The sequence below is a fragment of the Eubalaena glacialis genome, chromosome 1 (genome assembly GCF_028564815.1).
Source record: "Eubalaena glacialis isolate mEubGla1 chromosome 1, mEubGla1.1.hap2.+ XY, whole genome shotgun sequence".
NCBI classification, from domain to species: domain Eukaryota; kingdom Metazoa; phylum Chordata; class Mammalia; order Artiodactyla; family Balaenidae; genus Eubalaena; species Eubalaena glacialis.
The window spans coordinates 169,684,046-169,703,709 of record NC_083716.1 but is presented as its reverse complement, the minus strand read 5'-3'; the positions used below and the strand labels follow the sequence as shown (position 1 = coordinate 169,703,709).

Below are 19,664 nucleotides of genomic sequence, written 5' to 3'. Positions count from 1 at the left end.
TAGGAGACTTTTCGGATCTGAATGAGCCAAATATTCAGTTGAATGTAACGATTTCAAGTGCAAAGTATACAAAGCGCGAGCCGGTGGCCTCTTCTCGCCCTGTAAAAGTTCCAGAGTCTGTCTTTTCCAGTTAATACAGAAGCACAAGACACCTGACCCAGTCCTTTGTGAGCAGGTCCTGTGTGTCCTCCATGAACACCCCCACCAACGCACACCTTTTAAACTACATACATAAATAAATAAATCACTGCTGCTGAGAGCCACCTCCATGAAAGAGAGCGGGAAGGGGGAGTAGTGGGGGAGAAAAGCAAGCAACTCAGCCACCCATCCACCCACCTCGGGAAGGTTCGGTTTCTTGGTTGAGCACAGAAACAGTGACAATCAATGATCTCCTTTTTAAGTTTTGAAATAATCATAAGCTGTCGGGCTGAAGTGCCTTAATGTAGTTGCTGTGATGTTTACGAGGTCTTTCCTAAATATTTTATCAGCGAGCTTGGTTGCAGATTATCTGAAGAGCATCTAACTGGGGGCAGGCGCCATGCATCCCTCGCATCCCACTGCACTTCCTTCTCTCTGAGGTACGGCCTTGGCGACAGGTTCAAAAGCCTCGCCAGGAAAAGAGAGCGCCGGGTCCTCGCGCAAATGGGTTCCCTAGAAGCGCTGATCTGGGGAGACAGAGTGGAAGTGGTGTCAACGCAGTGATCGTTACGGAAGACTGTGTGTGTGTGTGTGTGTGTGTGTGTGTGTGTGTGTGTGTGTGTGTGTTTAATGTTTATATAATCTGGAGGGGAGAAAAAGAATCCATGCCAGTAATTTTAAAATGAGAAAGAATCTAAAGAGGAATAGAGAAAAGAACCAGTTTAAAAGGATGTTGGCACAAATCAATAGCACGAGGCCCAAAGCGGCGCCGAGGTGTAGGAAGAAATCTCCCGATACTGGGTCTACAGAGGAGCCCAAGCCCTCCGCCCGAACCAGAGGGCCAAGAGGCTTCACCGCTCTAAGCTGCTGCCCATGGCCGGCACCCGCCAACCTGCCCTCCTGTGGCTTTCCCGGGACGCCGAGCCGCGCGGGAACCAGGAGGAGGAGCGCAGCGCCGGAGCTCAGCTCGGCCCCGCGAGCTGGCTGACTGGCGGGCCGGCTCCACGCGGGGCACTGCGGGGGCCGGCGGCGGGAGAAGCCACCCCCGCGCCCGGCGCTCGGCCCCAGGCCAGCCGCCCCGCTCTGGCTCCATTGTCTAAGGTCCCCGTAGGCTCCCCAGCACCCTGGCGGTCCCGAGAGGGAGCCGCCCGCAGACCCGGGGAGCGCGGGGCGAGCGGCCGCTGGCGCGGACCCCGGGGGCACACACTCTTTCCCTGCCGGAGGCTCGGCCTGGGCGCCTCCACCCGGTGGAGCTCGTACCTTCCTCCGAGAGAGTGCATCTGCCTTCCTCGGGCCCCGCCGCTCCCTCAGGGAGAGCGGCGCCGGGGACATTGGGTGGGTCTGGCGCTTCGCAGAGAGGGGCTAACCCGACTCGACCTGCGCCTAGGCGGGAGCATTTTGAGAGCGCCGCCTCTGGGGGCCGAGCGGCCAGCGCTGAGCCCGGACTGCGCCCCCGCGGCGGGCGGGCGCCTTGGCCGCAGAGGGCACCAGCCGTGTTAAGGCCCGGCGAGGGCGGCCCAGGGCCGGAAGGGTTGGTGACCAGATGTCCCGGACTGGGAAAAACAAATACAGCCAGACCCCATTTTCCTTTCGAAAGCAAATCTCAGCTCGTGGCCAGGAAGCTTCACTAACAAGCAGGGCCTTAACTGTTGAGGCGTTGGGGTGTGGGGGGAGGGGACAGTAGCTATGACATTATTGGACGCTTGGTTTTCTTTGCCTTTTACCTTTCACCGCCATTTCTCCCGAGAGCCTTTGGCTTGGTTTTGGCTACTCTTGCTTTCCCCTTTCTTCGATCATTCACTTCTTTGTCCCCGAATGCCTTTCTCTCCACCGCCTCCGAAGTTACCCACCTCACCCCCTCCTCGGTGGGACAGAGCCTTCAGTGCGTCGCAGAAAGGAGAGACTCTACCTGGGCTCTTTTTCGGCTTTTGTTATTCCCGGTACCCTGAACTGGCTTTTTTAAAAATGAAGAATGCTAAAAATGACATGTTAAAGTAGAGGAAAGGGAGAGTGCCTCCTCCTCAGAGTTTCTAAGGAATTGGATTAGGAGATAAATGTGCACTCTCACTTAGATTACCAGTACTGAATTCAGTGATTCCTCATATACAGGCTACGTCTTTAACATATATGCTCAAGAAGGAAAACAGGCTTTTCTCAGAATCAGCACATCAGCTCTTGAATCATACTTCTGTAGAGCTGGTCTTCTCAAACTTTAAAAGTGCTTATGCACCACACCAGGATTCTTGATTCGGATTCAGCAGGTCTGTATTTCTAATGAGCTCCCAGAAGACTCAGGTGCTCCTGGTCCAAGCAGATGGCACTGAATAGTGAGGCTGGAGCTTTTGATGCCCCCATACTGGTCTAAGTGGAAAGCAGGAACATCTCTGTATTTAGAGGCAAGAGTTTTGGTTCTAGTGCTGCTTTAGTGCTGCAGAGACCAGTAAAGATGCTCACACACACACACACACACACACACACACCCCTGAAGTGGCTTATTAAGCTTGTGATTAAATAAGTTGTTTCAGTGCCTGCCTGGGCCTGGGTTATCAGGCTGCTGCTAAAATAGCTGTGCATTCCAAGAGAAAGGTGTTCACTGAGCCTTCTTAAGGCATCCTCATTTTGATTGACTCCACATCTACAAAACTGTAGGTTTTTGCTAGGAGGGATTCTAGTAAGATTTTGAAATTGGGAACGTCTCCAACATGAACCAAGTGGGAGAACATGGTATGTGACTGTGGGAAGTCCCGGAAGATGAGGTGATCAAATAAGAAGAGCAAAAGGCAGGCCTTGTGTAAGCCTTCTCAGTCACTTTACTCACTCAGGAGCTATTTTTCAGGGGACTAAAGTGAAAGAAAAAAAAAAAAAGTAGTTTCCAACGGAATGTTGAGAATAACCCTTGTATTATTGAGGCCTTCTTCTGCGGGCATATTGTACAAAAAAAATCTTGACTAGCTTTTCACAGTATCTGTGAAAGAAGTCAAAGAACCTGATTTATGTAAAGGGGAAAATCATGTATTAAAAAAAAACAAAACGCTTGCACACAAGTTTAAATCAGGCAAAAGGAAAATTTCTACGAACTTCAACTCATATTTTAATTGTAAATGGTTAGCTGTTGTAATCCCAACAATTAAATTAATACATATTACAAGTCCTACATAAAATATACCATCACTATATTTAAAAGAAGAAACCACAGGACAATCAAGAAATGCTCAGAATACCTTATTCCACCAAAAAAAAGAGACTGTGAAACACAGTGGGAATTTAAGCCACTTCCACTTTTAGTTTCTGGTAACTTTTCATTAGGCAACCCAGAACAGCCTAAAATTATTCAAATAGGAGAGTAATCTGGTTCACCACATTATTCATACTACCTCTATCAGAGACTAAATCTCAATTCTAAATCCCCAAGTAAATTCCCTCTTTAATGAAGCCTTAGAAACATTCTTACCATATTTTCACAAAGGGAGAGACAGAATTAAATCTTTGTCTCCATGTGTTTTGCACATTCTTTGGTGTACCCAGTATGGTGCTGTACCATGAGTGAGTACTTACGTACATCAGGTTAGAAAGAGGCTGAGGGACAAGGTCATCTATGAAAACTGCCATTAGTCAAATTTTTGTCTTTATCAGAAAACTGGGTACTTCTAAGTTAATTTAAGAAAGATGAGAGAAAACAGTAACAAAATTATTGCTTATGTGCTCATGATATTAAATTCACATTATGGCTACGTTTCTCGTTTTGCTTTGAGGACACTGCACACCTTCTATGGCTGTCTCAGCTGAAAGTCTAGTGAAGTTTTGCAGCAGGCAATTCCCAGACAATCGCAACACTGTTGGTGGAATGTACTCTTTAAAAAAAAAAAAAATCATCAAAGTCTAAATTTAAATTGCCTCCCTTTTCTCCTTATATGTACCCCTCTGAAATACTGAAAGTATAATCTGTTAACAAGATATTGAGTATTCAATATTAACTTGTGACAAATACTTTTAATAAAATATGTCAACATTTTTCTGGGTTACTCACTAATGAGGTAGCCACTCATTAATGGCAGTCATTTTACATTTGTGAAGTTTTGTTATCACACTGATGTTTTATGTGTTATCTTAAATTACAAAGCAAAACATATCTTTGTGTGAGATTTCTAGTGCACTGTCAAATGTTATTCTGTCAATTCCACCCAGTGCCAAAAAGACCTCAGGAGACATAGACTGTAAATGTATTTTATTTTGTAAGCAACAATCAAAATATATTTGTGTTACTGATTTCTTCAAATATTAAATGGGATCTTAACAAAATTTGTCCACTTTGATGTATTCTTATACAACTTTGGAATCTGCAAAGACCCTGACTAAAGAAACAGAAGTAATTGCACACGGAGACTGAAGGTGTTACAGTGCTGCAAATGATGCCAGATGTCTTACATTTAACCAAATACACCTTCAGAGGTCCCTTGATTTTGAGCATTAGGAACAAGAGGACTATACACTGAAAGTATCACTAAGAGCTTTTTGCATTGCTTTATTTAAATACAACAGTATCCAACATAGCTGCTAAACACTGGACAATATTTGAAGTCATAAGTACATCCACATGTTCCTCCAAATGACGTTTGGGGTCCTAAAAGAAAAAAGGAATAAGGAAAGAAAAAGAAAAAAGAACCATATTACTGGTAGATGAATTATTTAGATTTTTTTTTCAGTAGCTGATGAAATTGGTAAAGAAAGCCAAAACTAAATTTATATATATTTTACAATTTAACTTTCCCAATATATTGTTACATTTTCAGGATTTCTAAATCTGTTAAAATGTTAAGGAGCTGATAAAATAAAGATCGATTTACACAATCAATGTTACGACTGCAGCAGAAATGATAAAGAGTCACAAGGAATTCTATACAGTCCGAAATCATCTGATTTTTAAAAAAAAAAGCATAAGCATTTTATCTGTGTGTATAAGCCTGATTATGTGTGTATATTTTCTGCCATTCATATATACTGAATGTCTGAGGGGGTACTTTACTCAAAGCAGACATACCAAAAGGAAAGAGTTCAATGTGAATTCTCATCACTTCCTCTGTAATTTTAATTTAATTCCTATATAATTTTAATATTTCAGGAAGAGTGCTTTAAATGATGCAGGAAATATTCTTGGATCAAAAGTCACTGTTAGTAATTTAAAAATTTAAATACAATTTGGATCAATTCTAAAATGTTAAGAATAAATATTTTGTGTAGCTATTTTGAAAAAATGTATCACAGAAAAGAATATAGGTACAATCCGTTAACTTAAACCTGATCAAATCTGTATTTGAAACATCCGAGTTAAAAACAAGACTTAAAATTGCATTGTAATAAAGGAAGTTAAGTTTAAATGCTTAATATACATTTATGTTTAAGGCTGAGCTGATTGAAATATTTCAGCTAAATTTGAAAGCTTTGAAATAAAGGATAGATAATGCACACAATAAAAAAACTTTCGATTAAACCATTATTTTCTTATATGTATTGCTAAAATACCAAGACTCCTAACTTTAAACAAATGTTCACCACTGAAATTACTTCTTGGCTGTTCTTTTCTAAACTACAATTTCAATACGCTTGATTTCTTTAAAATACCCAGAGATACAACACGCTACAAATAATTTCAAATAACTAGACCACAACATTAAATTTTCTTTATTTCAGAAATAAGCCTTAGGACATTTTAGGTGACAGAGACTAAGAAAGACTGGCAGGAGAAAAAGATATTGGTCTGATTCCATCATAGGCAGTTTTGCTTTTGCCACACAGGAGGCCAAACTAGTGAAGTACTATATTTTTTAAAAATGATTCTGATGATTATTAAACTTTGCCAATTATATATATTTTCAGTTTCACTTTTAATTTCTTTGCTGCTAACTGTTAAATAGAATCTACATCAAGAAACTATAGCATCAGAGTCATTTATTCAAAACATAGTTACTGAATGCTAGGCTCCAAGTTGGTGATCTAATATTACATATTAGACTAAAATAAGTAGTGGGAAAAGACAACAAGGGTGACTGTATCACACAGGATGAGAGAATAAGATGAATTATATCTCATTTTCGGTTTTGGAGGGTTCCTCTTGTTATTGAAACTGTAATATTCAGAATGCAGTGAGATTTGACTTCACCAATTATGATATTTAAGTCAGACCTTTGCCCCTACTGCTCTATTGAAGAAACTAGTTTTGCGGTGAATTGGTAACACACTTCCCTCAGTTATCTACATTACTTCTTGTGGCAGCTGGGTGATTCTTAGACATTTCCCATCCAAGAATGGTCCTGGCCCAAACCTACATAGCTTGTGAGATGTGATGGGATCAGAGCATATGGTAGGATGGCTGAAAGCAAAGACAGCTTAGTGTCTTGCATCTGAAATATCAAGATTCTGCCAACATCAGCAATATGATAACCATGTTCCATGAAATGAAAAAATGTAATCAACATTCTTTAAAAAACAGTCTAATTAATCTGTAGATTCTTTTAATTGGTTGGTGTGTTCCCCCCAACCTTCAGAAAAATAGGAACTAAAATATATATTTCATCTTGGGAAAAGTGAAAGAGCAAATACTTAAAACCCTTTCTTTTCACTCAGTAGAATCCAACAGGGCTCTAAGCTTTCTCAGGAATATTACCTATATATTGAAGCCTACATATTAATAAACTATATCATTTTTAAAACTGTTACATATGAAATAAACCTACCATTCTATTATCTTCATGGACAATATTATTTCAAGTAAAAATAGTGCTTGGAAAATGAACTCAGGACACAAGTTTCCTACTTTATTTCTACAAAATTGTTTTCACTAAAGATAGTATCTCACAGGTATATTTGTGATTTACTTCTCTATAGATGGCAAAAAGAATCTGACATCAAATAATTCAGGGACCTTTAAAATTAGAATCACATTTACATGACAGAAGAAAAATGTACAGTGAACAGACAGGGAAAAAAAATCACACGGGCTTCAAAATACTTTTAACTCTACAAGAGCATGTTATTATGTGACTGCATAACCTATTACAGTACACCTCACCTGCTTGCCAACATTCTTTATTGCCAGCTGTTCAGGTGTCATCTTATCTTCTTCTTCTACAGCCTGTGAATGAAACACAAAGGACAGAGTTTCAAATTCTAAATGTACTTTTCCCACTGCAGAATAATCATCAAAGATAATGATGATCATAATTTTCATTCACAGAACCTTTTATTCAAGTAATTTATTGCACAAAAAAGCAATTTTGCTAATCTTCAGAACAGCCTTCAGGGTAATAAAAACTATAACCATCATCATTTTGAAAACAGACTTAAGAAATTTGTAAAAGACATTGAAAATATCAAATTGGACCACCAAATGGAAGTGGTAACCATTTGAAAACTGTTATGGAATTATCTGAGGGATGGCTAAACTGGAGGATGGAAGAACCTAAGGGAGCTGCTTGTGGCACTGGGGTACTAACTAGTCCTGTTCTGTCTTCTTTTTCTTTTCCTACTTTCACTATGGTTCTCCCCCAACTTCCTATTATCTTTGTCTCCTTTTTCTTGTCAACCAAACTGTGCATACCCAGTATCTAACTATCAGTAACACTCAGGATCAAAGGACCTGCTACTGACTTTTGATCCACAGTTAACAAATCATATAGTGTAATCCCTTAATACCTTCACATATTTAAATCTCTAAAAGTAATAGATGTACTCAGAAAAAATTCTCACTTCTCCACATGAATGATCTTTAATAATCATGAAGAAACAGAGTAATCTGAAGTTTTCAACATCAAAAAAATTACTTGAAATAAATGCCAAATCAAATAAAAATTAAATCAACCAAACCATATATACAAACCACTTTCTACTATTTTCAAAGCCAGCTACAAACTTTTATGTGTATGATCATAAATTTTCTAGCAGAATAATTTTGAAGTAATTACAGCATTTAGATTAGCTACCAATATTGCCCTCTACACCCTAATAATGGCACCACTGTGTAACGCCTTAATTGAGAATTCTAAGTTTAAGCAACCTCTTTCTTAACAGTTTTGAGTATGTTACTGCCTGAAGCTAGGACTCTGCATCAGGAGAACTCCTGGTCTATGATTTATTCACAGCATTTGATAAATGGAAAATGAAGAAAATTTAAGTATCACCAATCTTAAGAAGTAATACTATAGCACTTAATATGGTTACAAAGGGGGTGAGAAGACAGGGGCAGAAAGCAGGAAACCAAAATCCCAGTGAGGGTTAGATTTGGATACTCTAAACTTAATCATCTCGCAGCTGCCAAATTTCTTCATGTGTGAACAATGAACACGTAGGAAATGCAATCATCAGACATTTCCCATAAACTGGGAAGTTTGGCTGCATTTCACACCTTCTTAATAGTTTTGTAAACAGAGAACTTGAAAATGAGCAAAGATGGCAAGTATCTAATTTTATAAACGGACAAACTATCTGGAGAATTTTCCGCAGTAGAATCTGCCTAAAGAGAAAAGACAGTGAATAAGTATTGTATCTACTGATTATTACAGGATACTTATTTACAACACATCATTAGGAAATACATTTATGACTCATAAAACTAAAAAAGGGAAAATAAGCTAATAACACTCCAAATCTAGAATTCCCTAGACAGAGAATATATTCATTTTCAGAGTCAGATGTCACTCCTATTATTCGCAGCTAGTTAAAAAAGTATCTTCTAACTGGGAAATTGCTTCTCCTACTATCTCAGTGTTTTACATATACGGAAACACTGGCAATGCATAAAAAGTTTGTCTTTCTAAATTACTTTTACAAATCATGACACTACACCTTACCAACCTGAAAACATATTAGATAAATGGAACAATTCACGTTAAGTCTGTACTCTATATCCATTCAGTGTTAGTTGTTCTATGCACACGCCAACAATAGTACTTTACAGTATTGGAAGGAGGTAAGGGTTTTGGAATTTGGCTCAAAATACCAATCCATGTACAAAATAGTTATTACGGAGTATTTTGGAGTGTTGCAAATATCAAAGATGGCAGACATGCAAAGATGAAAGTAAAAAAGCACTTAAAGCATTGATCTTATTTGAAAGGTTAAACAGAATATAAAAAGCTCTAACTCAATCTTAAAAATCTTTTATATCATTTAACCACTTTACCAATTAGTTTTTCCATTTCCTATAATTAAAAGAGAGAGTTCACAAACTCTTTGAGAAGTGCAGATGGTAAAAAGTACTCCCAGCCATAGATGCCATCTGGAAAATGAGGAGCAGCTGTAGATTTAGGCATATACTAAGGTTGCAAACCCCCATGACAAAAGAGTAAGCACATCTCTTACATTCTGAGATAGACCAGATCATCACATTAAACCCCTAAATATTTTCTCCATCTAGCTAAGTTACCTTTATCTCATCTATCATCTGGGCAAGACCAGTTTGCCTTCATTCATAGCTCTAATCTGGCTAGTCACCAGGAAAAATTAAGAAATGGTAGCAGCAGAAACAAATGAAATTCAGGCACAGGCAGTGTCCTTACTAGGGGAACTTCTGTGTTTATGGCAACTTCTGTGATTTGGCATCAAATTTTGCTTTTGCATTCGTGCTCTTCGGTTTACTCAACCAACAAAAAAGCACTGAAAATGTTTGTGGCTATTCACACTAGAAACGTTTTTAACAGTTTATCAACAAAGACCCCCAGATGGCTATCCCATCATGCACGGTCTGCACAGTTCTAAGAAATTCCTGGAATTTGGTCTGTTATGTTATCATAATCCCCTCAGATGTACCCCCTATCTTAAAGAGGCTTTTACTAAAGCCATTAACCTCATTATCTTTTTCCTGGTAATGGTCAAATTTCTCAAATGGAAAACCTGTGTTTCAAATTCTACCATTTTATTTACCCTTTAACAAACATGGATTGGACCCTTAGCACTTCATGAATACTCTTTTAAGGATCTCCACCTGGCAAATTCCAATGGACTCAGTTTACTTGAACTTTCTGAACACCTTTTCCAATACCCCTTTTCTCGTCTAATCCTTTAACCTCTGCCTTCATGACACCATGTCTCTTATTTCACTTTATATGTCACATCTATTCCATTCCTTGGGCTTCTTTTTTTCCCTTTGATATGTTTGCAGTGTTCACTCTTAACATGCCACGCTTCCATTTAAGCACGTGCTTTGTAAAATCACCTATATGGTATATTTTTTCACCATTAAACAATCTCTGCATAAACTGCTAGTGAATGTAATATAGGCATTTTAGTTCTTTCTTGATTTTCATAAAAAGTCAATGCATTGACTATACAGCTGAAAATCACATTATGGGTTATGGGGATAGAGAATAAGTTTAAAGAAATGGCTTTTATAAAACATACTTGGGAAAGCAAAATTAACAAACATGAAACAATTAGAAAACTATCTGAGAAAGTATTACAGGTGTGAATATGGAGAACAAAAAGATGGGTTTCCTACAACCGTCAGTAATTAAACATTAACATGTACATATTAATTTACTGAATCCTTAAAACATCCCAGTGAAGTAATCTACATTTTACATAAAGAAATTAGGCACTATCTCCTATATGTTAATTCCAGCAATACTTCTACTATAAATTTTTTCTCTAACTCTTCTTTTGAAAGTACTTATAACACTCTAGTACATTCTATGTATGTCCTCAACAGTAGAATTTTCATCATTTTATACATTCAGTAAATAACTATTAAGTACTCACTATGAGTAAGACAGTTCTTGTTCTTCAAGAAGCTTGCATTTGGGCTTTACTTTACCTGCCTGTAAATCTCAAATTATAATGCAATATGAAATATACAAAAAAGGAGTGTGCCCAACGAATGATGGGGACACTATATAGCCATACAGCCAATAAGCAATGAAACTCTGACTTAAATATAGTCTTATCTATCTCCAAAGACCTCAAAGCAACATTCATGGTAATTCGGGAAATCATTACTTTTTAATGACACATCCTGAATAAAGCCAAACCCATGATTTATTAAGTGACCCTGAATACGTAAATTCTTTCTAAAAATATTATAAGGAATCCAATTTTAAAATGTAATTATATAAAATAGAGATATAAAATAAAGATCATGTGTGTGCCCATACAAGTGTGTGTGTATATAATAGAAACTGTAGTTTAGACTGTTGAAAAAAATTTCTATGGCACAGTCTACTGCTAGTTGCCTACCTAATACACATCTTCTCTTTCTTCTTTTATAATATAGCTCTAATTTTATTAAAGGCAGTAATGCTCCCAGGTAAAAGACTATATAGCCTTTCTCAAAGCAAAGTATGTCCACTTGATTAAGTTCTGCCAATGAGATATAATCAGAAGTGCTGGGTGGGACTTATAGAAAGGATCCTGAAAAGGAATTGATTTAGCTGAGAGGTCTCTCTCTTTTGCCCTTGCATTTCTTCCTGTTGCTTGGAACTCAGATGGGATGGCTAAAGCTTTAGCAATCACCATGAATCATGAGGAGATCTAAACGATGGAAGCCAATACAAGGGAAGTGGAGCAAAAGACGGAGATATCTGGGTATGTGAATGTAATAACTTCAAAGTTTCACATGGCCTTGAATTGCAAGAGATATACATTCCTATCCTGTTTAAGCCATTGCTACCTCAAGCTAATACAATCTTAGATATAAATAACACCTGCTTAGTGCAAAAACTAAAAAGAATCCAGGATTTACGTAAAGTATAAAATTCCCCCACCTTCCACCTGAGAGGTGACACTGTTAACAGCATAATACGTTGAGATATATGTGAGACAGAGAGGTATCATTGAAAAATGGAGGGAAGGTAACATAGTAGGGACTTTTCATATTGTTACACAATTTTGTTTTATACACATAACATCAAGTTTTAAATATTTCTCTAGGTTGGTACTTGTAGAATTTCATTCTTCATAATAAATCCTTAAAAGAGAACATGTTGGCTTAGAGTTATATGCACTTAAAATTTAAAGATAAAATGGGAGATGGCCTTCAAAAATGTCATATATCACTTTTTTATTTTCCCACTAGTGGCGCATTCTCCCAAACCATTTTTTATAATTTGAAAAGAAAAAAAAAATCTACTTATACTTTTAACTTTTTTCTTTGAATACTTAATAAGGTTGAACTCTTTTTCATGTTTATATGCCATTCATCTTCAGTGAATTTTCCAGCTCTGTTGTCCAATTTATTATCGTTTCTTTATATTTTATAGGAATTCTTTGTCTGTTATGTACTTTTTGGATACTAGCCTTTTCTGTGTTATAGGTACAAATATTTTCTGCCAGTCTGACTCCTAATAAGCATTCAATAAATGTTATTTTTATTGCAGGTGAACTTTACTGTCAAGTTACCAAATTTAAAAGCTCACTGATATTCTTACTAGCACTAAAGTAACCTTTGGGAAGCTTGACCACAGCTTTACAAATACTGAGTCTTCCTTTTTGGAAACGGGAATTTATTCACAAATGTTTTTAGTATTTTTCAAAGAAGTCATATATACATATTTATACATTTACATTTTTATGGTAGTTATTCCTAAATACTTTGTAATTTTGGATGCTTCTGTGAACTGATTTGCCTTTTATATTTTTCAACTGGTTTCAGCCTATGTAACTGCATGGCTACGTAATTCTCAATCATGATAGTTCTAATAGTATTCTAGTTTAGTTTCATGTATTTCTATGCTTGATTGCAAACATATCCTATCATACTTAAATAATGATAATCTGGCCTGGTTTCCCAATATTTATATCTTATTTTGTTTTTCTTATCTTATTGCACTAGCACAAAACAAGACCTTCTTATTTAATACAGCTACTTTAATAAACCAAATGTAATCATATAATTACATATTTTATATGTAATTACATACAAGTTGCATCCAAACCTTCTTTCAGGTTACTAAGTAGGCAGTTTTTCTACCTGAAAAGTAAACTGTCAGATCTCTGAATTTATAGGGCTACATGCTTGAAAACAAAGCAAATTTTTATATGTCTATGCTATTCTTAAAAAAGTCTTTTACAATTCATTTTTTCTCTGGCAGATTCATTTACAAATATCCAATCAAATGTTATCAATATTAAAATATTGATGCATCTTGGCACAAATAAACTAGGAGATTTGGAATAAAAGAGTTGTGGGTGCTAAAGTTCAGTAACTAGAGAAATCAATGACTAATAATCAAGCAGAACCTCTGCGTAGACTTCAGACTTGAAATAAAAAAGTTGGTACAAAGGAATTTAATTATTTTCTAACCTTCATTTCACTTTAGGAGCTAACTGGCACCTAACAGTAATTACCTTAGTTTAAAACACCAACCAATTAAAAAGAATACTATGAAGAACTGGTTGTATGGGCCTTTCTTTTTATATTTTAAGTGTTACTAAAAACTCCACCACATTCTCTTTCAATCACAGAGGGAATTACAGTCCCAAATTTGGACTCCTTCATATCACAGCTTATACATTGTTTTCACTTTATAACCAAACCTTACAAATTTCTGAGTACTTCAGAGATTTTTTAAAACTGTAAAATAGCAAAAACTTCTGTGGATGGGCAGCAGTAACCATAAATAGGTTATTTCCTGGCAGTAGTACCAATAAGAATTTACTTAAACTTGTAATGTTACAGAGAAATGAAAACCATTCCTACAGTCTGCTGAATAATAAATTTCTTTAAAGGTTAATTTATAAAAGGTTAACTGTTTTAAATATGATAAACTATTTTTTTCTCTTTAATCTCCACAGCACGAAAACATACACTAGAAAGATTAAATATATATATATATTCCCTACAATCTAGAGCAATGGGAATTTCCAGCTGGAACACTACATATAAATCAGGGCATGCTCTTCAAAGCCAAACCTAATTCTGCTGGAATTTAGCTTGTATGGGCCCATCAACATTTTTTCAAAGCTCAATTCTCTCAAAAGACTTGTTGTTAACACTTGGCAAATCTTATACACTGTCTCTTGGTTAATATTTATTCTGTAAGATGTGTTTAATTTAAAAAGTAAAATATTACTTTTTTGGTGTGACAACCAATATCAACTTTAACTGTCTCCAAAAGCTCTAGCCCCCACCATTAATTTTTAGTCCCACATAGTAAACTGCTTGTTTCAACTCTTTTTTTTTTTTTTGGCCGAGCCATGATTTTGGGATCTTAGTTCCCCGACCAGGGGTTGAACCTGCACCCTCGGCAGTGAAAGTGCAGAGTCCTAACCACTGGACCGCCAGGGAATTCCCTGCTTGTTTAATCTCTTTATCTTCTTTCTCAATCTTTCTACTTCTACTTAAATTGGAAATGTTAATGGTACCAACATACTTCTAGTCACCTAGGCGGGAGACCTTTAACTCATCTTTGATTCTTCTTCTTTTACTTTATCTATCCAACTGGCACCACGTTTTATTTTATTAGTCTATTGATACCTCCCTTCCCACTGCCACTACAGTAATTCAGACACTTGGTACCTTTTGTTTGGGTAATAGCAAGCTCCTCCTAAATATAGAATCTCCATTTCAAATCTCCTCTTACAACACTCTTTCTTCTATAGCCTTGTCAAATTGTTTCTAAAGTCAGGTTCTGATAACTGATTCACTTTGTTATAAAGCAGAAACTAACACACCATTGTAAAGCAATTATACTTCAATAAAGATGTTTAAAGATAAAAAAATAAATAAAATTAAAAAAAAAATAAAGTCAGGTTCTGGGTATACCATGCCCCTGATCAAAAATAACTCTATCCTGATTTTCCAAACTCTTACTTGACTTCAGTAACTTTAAAAATCTTTATTCCCCACTATTCACCATTTTATGTACACCCTTCTCATGCACTCTAGCCAAACACAGTTTCCTAAAGATGCCCTTGCTTTTCTGTCTCCTAGTCTTACTCATGATGTTCAGTTGGCCTAGGGTAACATTTCTTTGTACGTCCAAATCTTATTCATGCTTTAAGGTCTAGTTCAAATGTTATTCTCTAAAGACAGCATCCTGGGTCTGTACCAGCTGAAAGCAAAAGCCTTTGAACTTCTACAGGACTTCACATGAACTTCTCTATGGCAGTGTTCTCTAACTTCTAACTTGAATGAGTATACAAATCTCTTGGAAATCTTGTTAAAATGTTGATTCTGATTTAGTAGGTCGAAGACCTGCATTTCTAACAAGATCCCAAGTGATACTGATGCAGCTGGTCTGTGGACAATCTGAATACTAAGGTGTTATCAAACACACGAATTTTGGTCAAGTACTCTGGTTATGAACTTTTCTTAATGCCCCTGTTTTCCTAAAAATGAAGGAAGGATCCCTGTTTTCCACTGCAAATTGTACAGAAGATATTCAATAAATATCTGTAAGCATAACACTGTATAGTATGTATACATGTTTTACAAATTGCAGGTTTTCAACCCATTAATAGGTTGCAAACTATATGTCTATGTATATAATACGTATGTATATACCTGAAACAGTATGAAATTGAGCCAAATGAGAAAGAAAATAGAATATAACCACTTGTAATAAGGGTAAATATTGCTTCATAAAATTTTTGTTGCAATATATATACACACATACATATACATTTGCAGGTACTGGGTCAAATGTAAAATCTACTCTTTATATGGGTTTTGGTCAAAAAAGTTGAAAAATACATGTTATGAGTTGAATCATGTCCCCCCTAAAAGGATACATTGAAATCATAACCCTGGTTAGAGATTAGAGTTATGCTGCCACAAGCCAAGGAATGCCTGGGGACCAAGAGAAGCTAGAAAAGAAAAAGAAGGATCCTCCCCACTAGAGGCTTCACAGGGAGCATGACCCTACCAATACCTTGATTTTGGACTTCTAGCTTCAAAATTGTGAGGGAATAAATTTGTTGTTTTAAGTCACCCATTATATGGTAGTTTGTGATGGCAATGCTAGGAAATTGATATAATACAGAAGATACATTTTAGTCTTGGTCAAGTATTCTCTTAATTTCAGAACTGTAAAAGAACATAAATCTATGAACAAAATGTTACCATGGCCACATATACTTTAGCATACAATAAATATTTTCAGGAGATTGTGAAAAACATAACTTTTTTTACATCCTCATATGAAGTGGTCTCCCTTTGCTACTCTTTACATCATCCTGTTTATTGTCTTCATAGCACTAATTACAATGTATTATGTTGTGTTTGTTTACTTTCTGTTTCCCCTACCAGAAAATAAATTCCATGAGGATAGGTCTTATTTTTTACCATATCCCCAGCACCTGGCACATAGCAGGTTTTCAATAAATACGTATTAAATGAAAAACAGAGAAGTTCATAAAATAAGTTATATGTTATCAAGTATTAAATGCTGTTGTTGTTGTTCACATCTCCTTGTTCCTCCTTCCCTTACAAGAAAAAGTCCTCTGAATAATGAAGAGATTTCAATTGTAAAGCTATTTACAACAGGGGTTGGCAAACTATAAGCCACGGGTCAAATCTAGCCAACTGCCTGTTTTAGTAAATAATGTTTTACAAGGACATAGCCTCACTCATCCCTTTACGTATTGTCTGTGGCTACTTTTACACTATAACGGCAGAGTTGAGTAGTTGCAACAGACTGGATGGCTTATAAAGCCTAAAATATTTACTATCTGGTCTACAAAATAGGCCACTCTACTCTTAACTATTTATATTTATACAATGCCTGATACCTAATCATATATATTCCAAAGATTATAAGAAATAAATGTTGAAAGTAAGTTTTTACCTTATTGTAATTTTTGGCTAATTCCAACATCTCTTTTACCACTGATTCATTGTGTTTACAGTGTTCACTGTAGTCCTGAAGTGTCAAACCTTCCATCCAACTCTTCTTATGCAAATTTAACAACATCTAAAAAATATAAAGAAAAATTAATTATTTTCCTGTATTGAGGAAATTTCCTTTATTTGTCTTGAGAAACAACTTTACAAACAACTTTTGGAATTAATGAATTTAAGTTTAATTTTATTAATTTAAATAAACTCTAATAAGTATCCTCCTAAATTTATATTAATAAAATCTAAGGAATACGCCAACTCATGGCCTTTGCATTTGCTGTCCCTTTGCCTCAAAGGCTATTTTTCTTATCTTTGTATGGCTTACATTTCTCACTTCCTTAGAGATAGCTGCCATTCCTCACCACTATATAAAAAAGCCACCCCCTACTATCTAAACATCTTTCTTTCCTTAACTTGCTTTATTATTTTTATAACACTATAAACAGCTGAAATTTTTGTTTTCTTGTTTAGTGCATTTCTCTCCCATTAAAGAGAAATCAAGGCAAGGACTCTGTTGTTTATTTCAAGATCACCAAGGTCTAGATTCTAGAATCTAGATCATAATCTAATCATAGCAAATACTAAATAAGCATATGTTGAATGAATGAAACTACTGTGTTACACACAGGATTTCTAATAGTTCATATAGCCCAGTTCTCAAATGCCAAGATAAGGAGGTAAATGCCTCCATTTACTGAATAACTGTGTCAATCTTTCTGAGTCCCTGTTTACATATCTATGAATTGAAGGCTTGTATTAGATAATCTTTAAGTTTTCTTCAAATTCTAATATTCCATCTATAATTTAAAAAATTTAAACTTCTTTATACCAGAATGAAAAGTCATAAAACTGGGAAGGAAATCACAGATTCATCCACTTTGCAATCACACCAGCAAACTGGGATCAGACCCTATTAGTAGTGATCATGGAACTAAACACCTTAGTTCATTATTTCTCAAACTGGACTCCTAGTTCTGAATACATATTCTTCAAAGTTCATAAGTTTTCAAGTTCAGAGTCTTAAGACAGTTTTTCTTAAAAGTCCTACTCTATAAATAATGTCCTTCAGTTGAGGATAATCATTGAATAAGAAGAGTTTTCTAAATGATTGATAAAATTATGCAATGTGAAAAAAAAATGGTACCTACAGAATGACTATTGTTCTTTTGCTATGAGAACCAGTATACTTTAAGTGAGATCCACAAGCTCTGAGGATCTAAAGACATAGTCGGAAGTGTATGAGTTTAGTTTAGAACAATTATTTGTTTAGAGGTTTGCAGCTAAAGGCGGTACAAAGTTTTCCTTATGCTGGAGAATAAGCTGCATGTCAAAATCACCTATGAGAATTTTCAAGACACAAAAGATCCATATTCCTCCATGCCCCTCCTAGGGCCCATGGAGGCAAGAGTAGTTTGGAAAAAAACTGGAAAACTCCTGCACATGTAACCTGAATTTCTTGGATTGCTTCCCATCTTCGCCAGTGACAGTGTTTTAGAAAATACATCCTCGGGAAATTTTGGTGCAGCTGCAACTACCTATGCTATAAAGCTACCTATAATTAAGTGTTGAGAATTGGATTTTTCTACACTTCAAAAGCAAACAAAGAAAGTTCCCACAGAGCAGCAGAATAATTCTACCATGCCTGGACAAAGATTGGATAGGGCCCCTCAGGTAACACTTGGAGTTAAGTATACAGGTTGGTGAGATAAGAGTAAAGGCAGGGCTTTGGGTATCAAGAAAGCACCTGAACTGAGCTATACTAGGAACATAAATATAATATTAATTAATTTATGTAAGTATTTATATGTGTGTTTTTTATACCAAGGATGGTGGCTAAGTTTATGGGGTACCATAAAGGAAAAAAGGAAAAAAAGAAAAAGAAAATTTGATGTAATTAGATGGATATTTCCAAATAGTTGGGTGTCAGACTGATAAAATATTTATGTATCTGAATGAATTTTTCAGTTTATGTCTGAGTGGTACCCTTTTATCCCACAGCCTGTACCTATTCTACATAAAATTAAAATAAGTGTTGAAAATGTACTTCAAGCTATCAACTAAATCTACCACAGCTGAAATGAACTTTGGGACGAAAGCAAGCAGATGGAAGAGAGCTTTATGGCTCTGTGTCTCCCCTCAGGTCAAGGAAGAACTGGTCCCCTGCAGCCCCTCACTCAAAACCATGCTCAAGCACCTAGGACATTTGAGTGAGTTTACTGGTGGCTCTGAACTTTTAAAACAATTGTTTATCAAACTTCAGAAAATCTTATACAGCACATTCTCTCCACAATATATAAATAAGACTGAAAATGGAGATGATCTGGTGGAAAGAGGGAGTAGTATGGAGAGCCCTCTTACTCCACCTCCCATACACCATATGCACTAGAATCCCTTCTAAGGTAACTCTGTGGGGAACACTTTCAACTAGTAAGAAAGGTCTTGTTTACTACTGATTATTTATGTTTGGACTTCAGAGTGCATGTAGAAATCAAAACTTAGGGGCTGTCAATAGTACTCATGTTCTTTCAAATTTTTTTAAGTCTTTCTCAGAGAGAAATACAAGAAGATTATTTGGAGAATGACTAATTGTAATAATAAAGAAAAAAAGCAGTTCAGATTGCAATTTCAAAAAGCAATAGGCAGACTTAAATATTTCGAATTAGTTGAGAGAAAAGATTTTTATAATTTATCATAAAACCAA

The 19,664-nt window shown here is 36.3% G+C and overlaps 1 protein-coding gene across 1 annotated transcript in view; it reads right to left on the bottom strand.

Moving 5' to 3' along the window:
* Positions 1-4,368: 4,368 nt before the first annotated feature.
* The window catches only part of PSMD14 (proteasome 26S subunit, non-ATPase 14), a 90,368-nt gene continuing 75,072 nt past the window's right edge, over positions 4,369-19,664 (bottom strand). The window contains exons 10-12 of the mRNA XM_061200661.1: positions 16,911-17,036; positions 7,205-7,267; positions 4,369-4,759 (exon numbers count right to left, since the gene is read on the bottom strand). Coding sequence (XP_061056644.1) covers positions 4,661-4,759; positions 7,205-7,267; positions 16,911-17,036 — 288 coding nt within the window. The 3' untranslated portion in view covers positions 4,369-4,660. The remainder of the gene's footprint in view (positions 4,760-7,204; positions 7,268-16,910; positions 17,037-19,664) is intronic.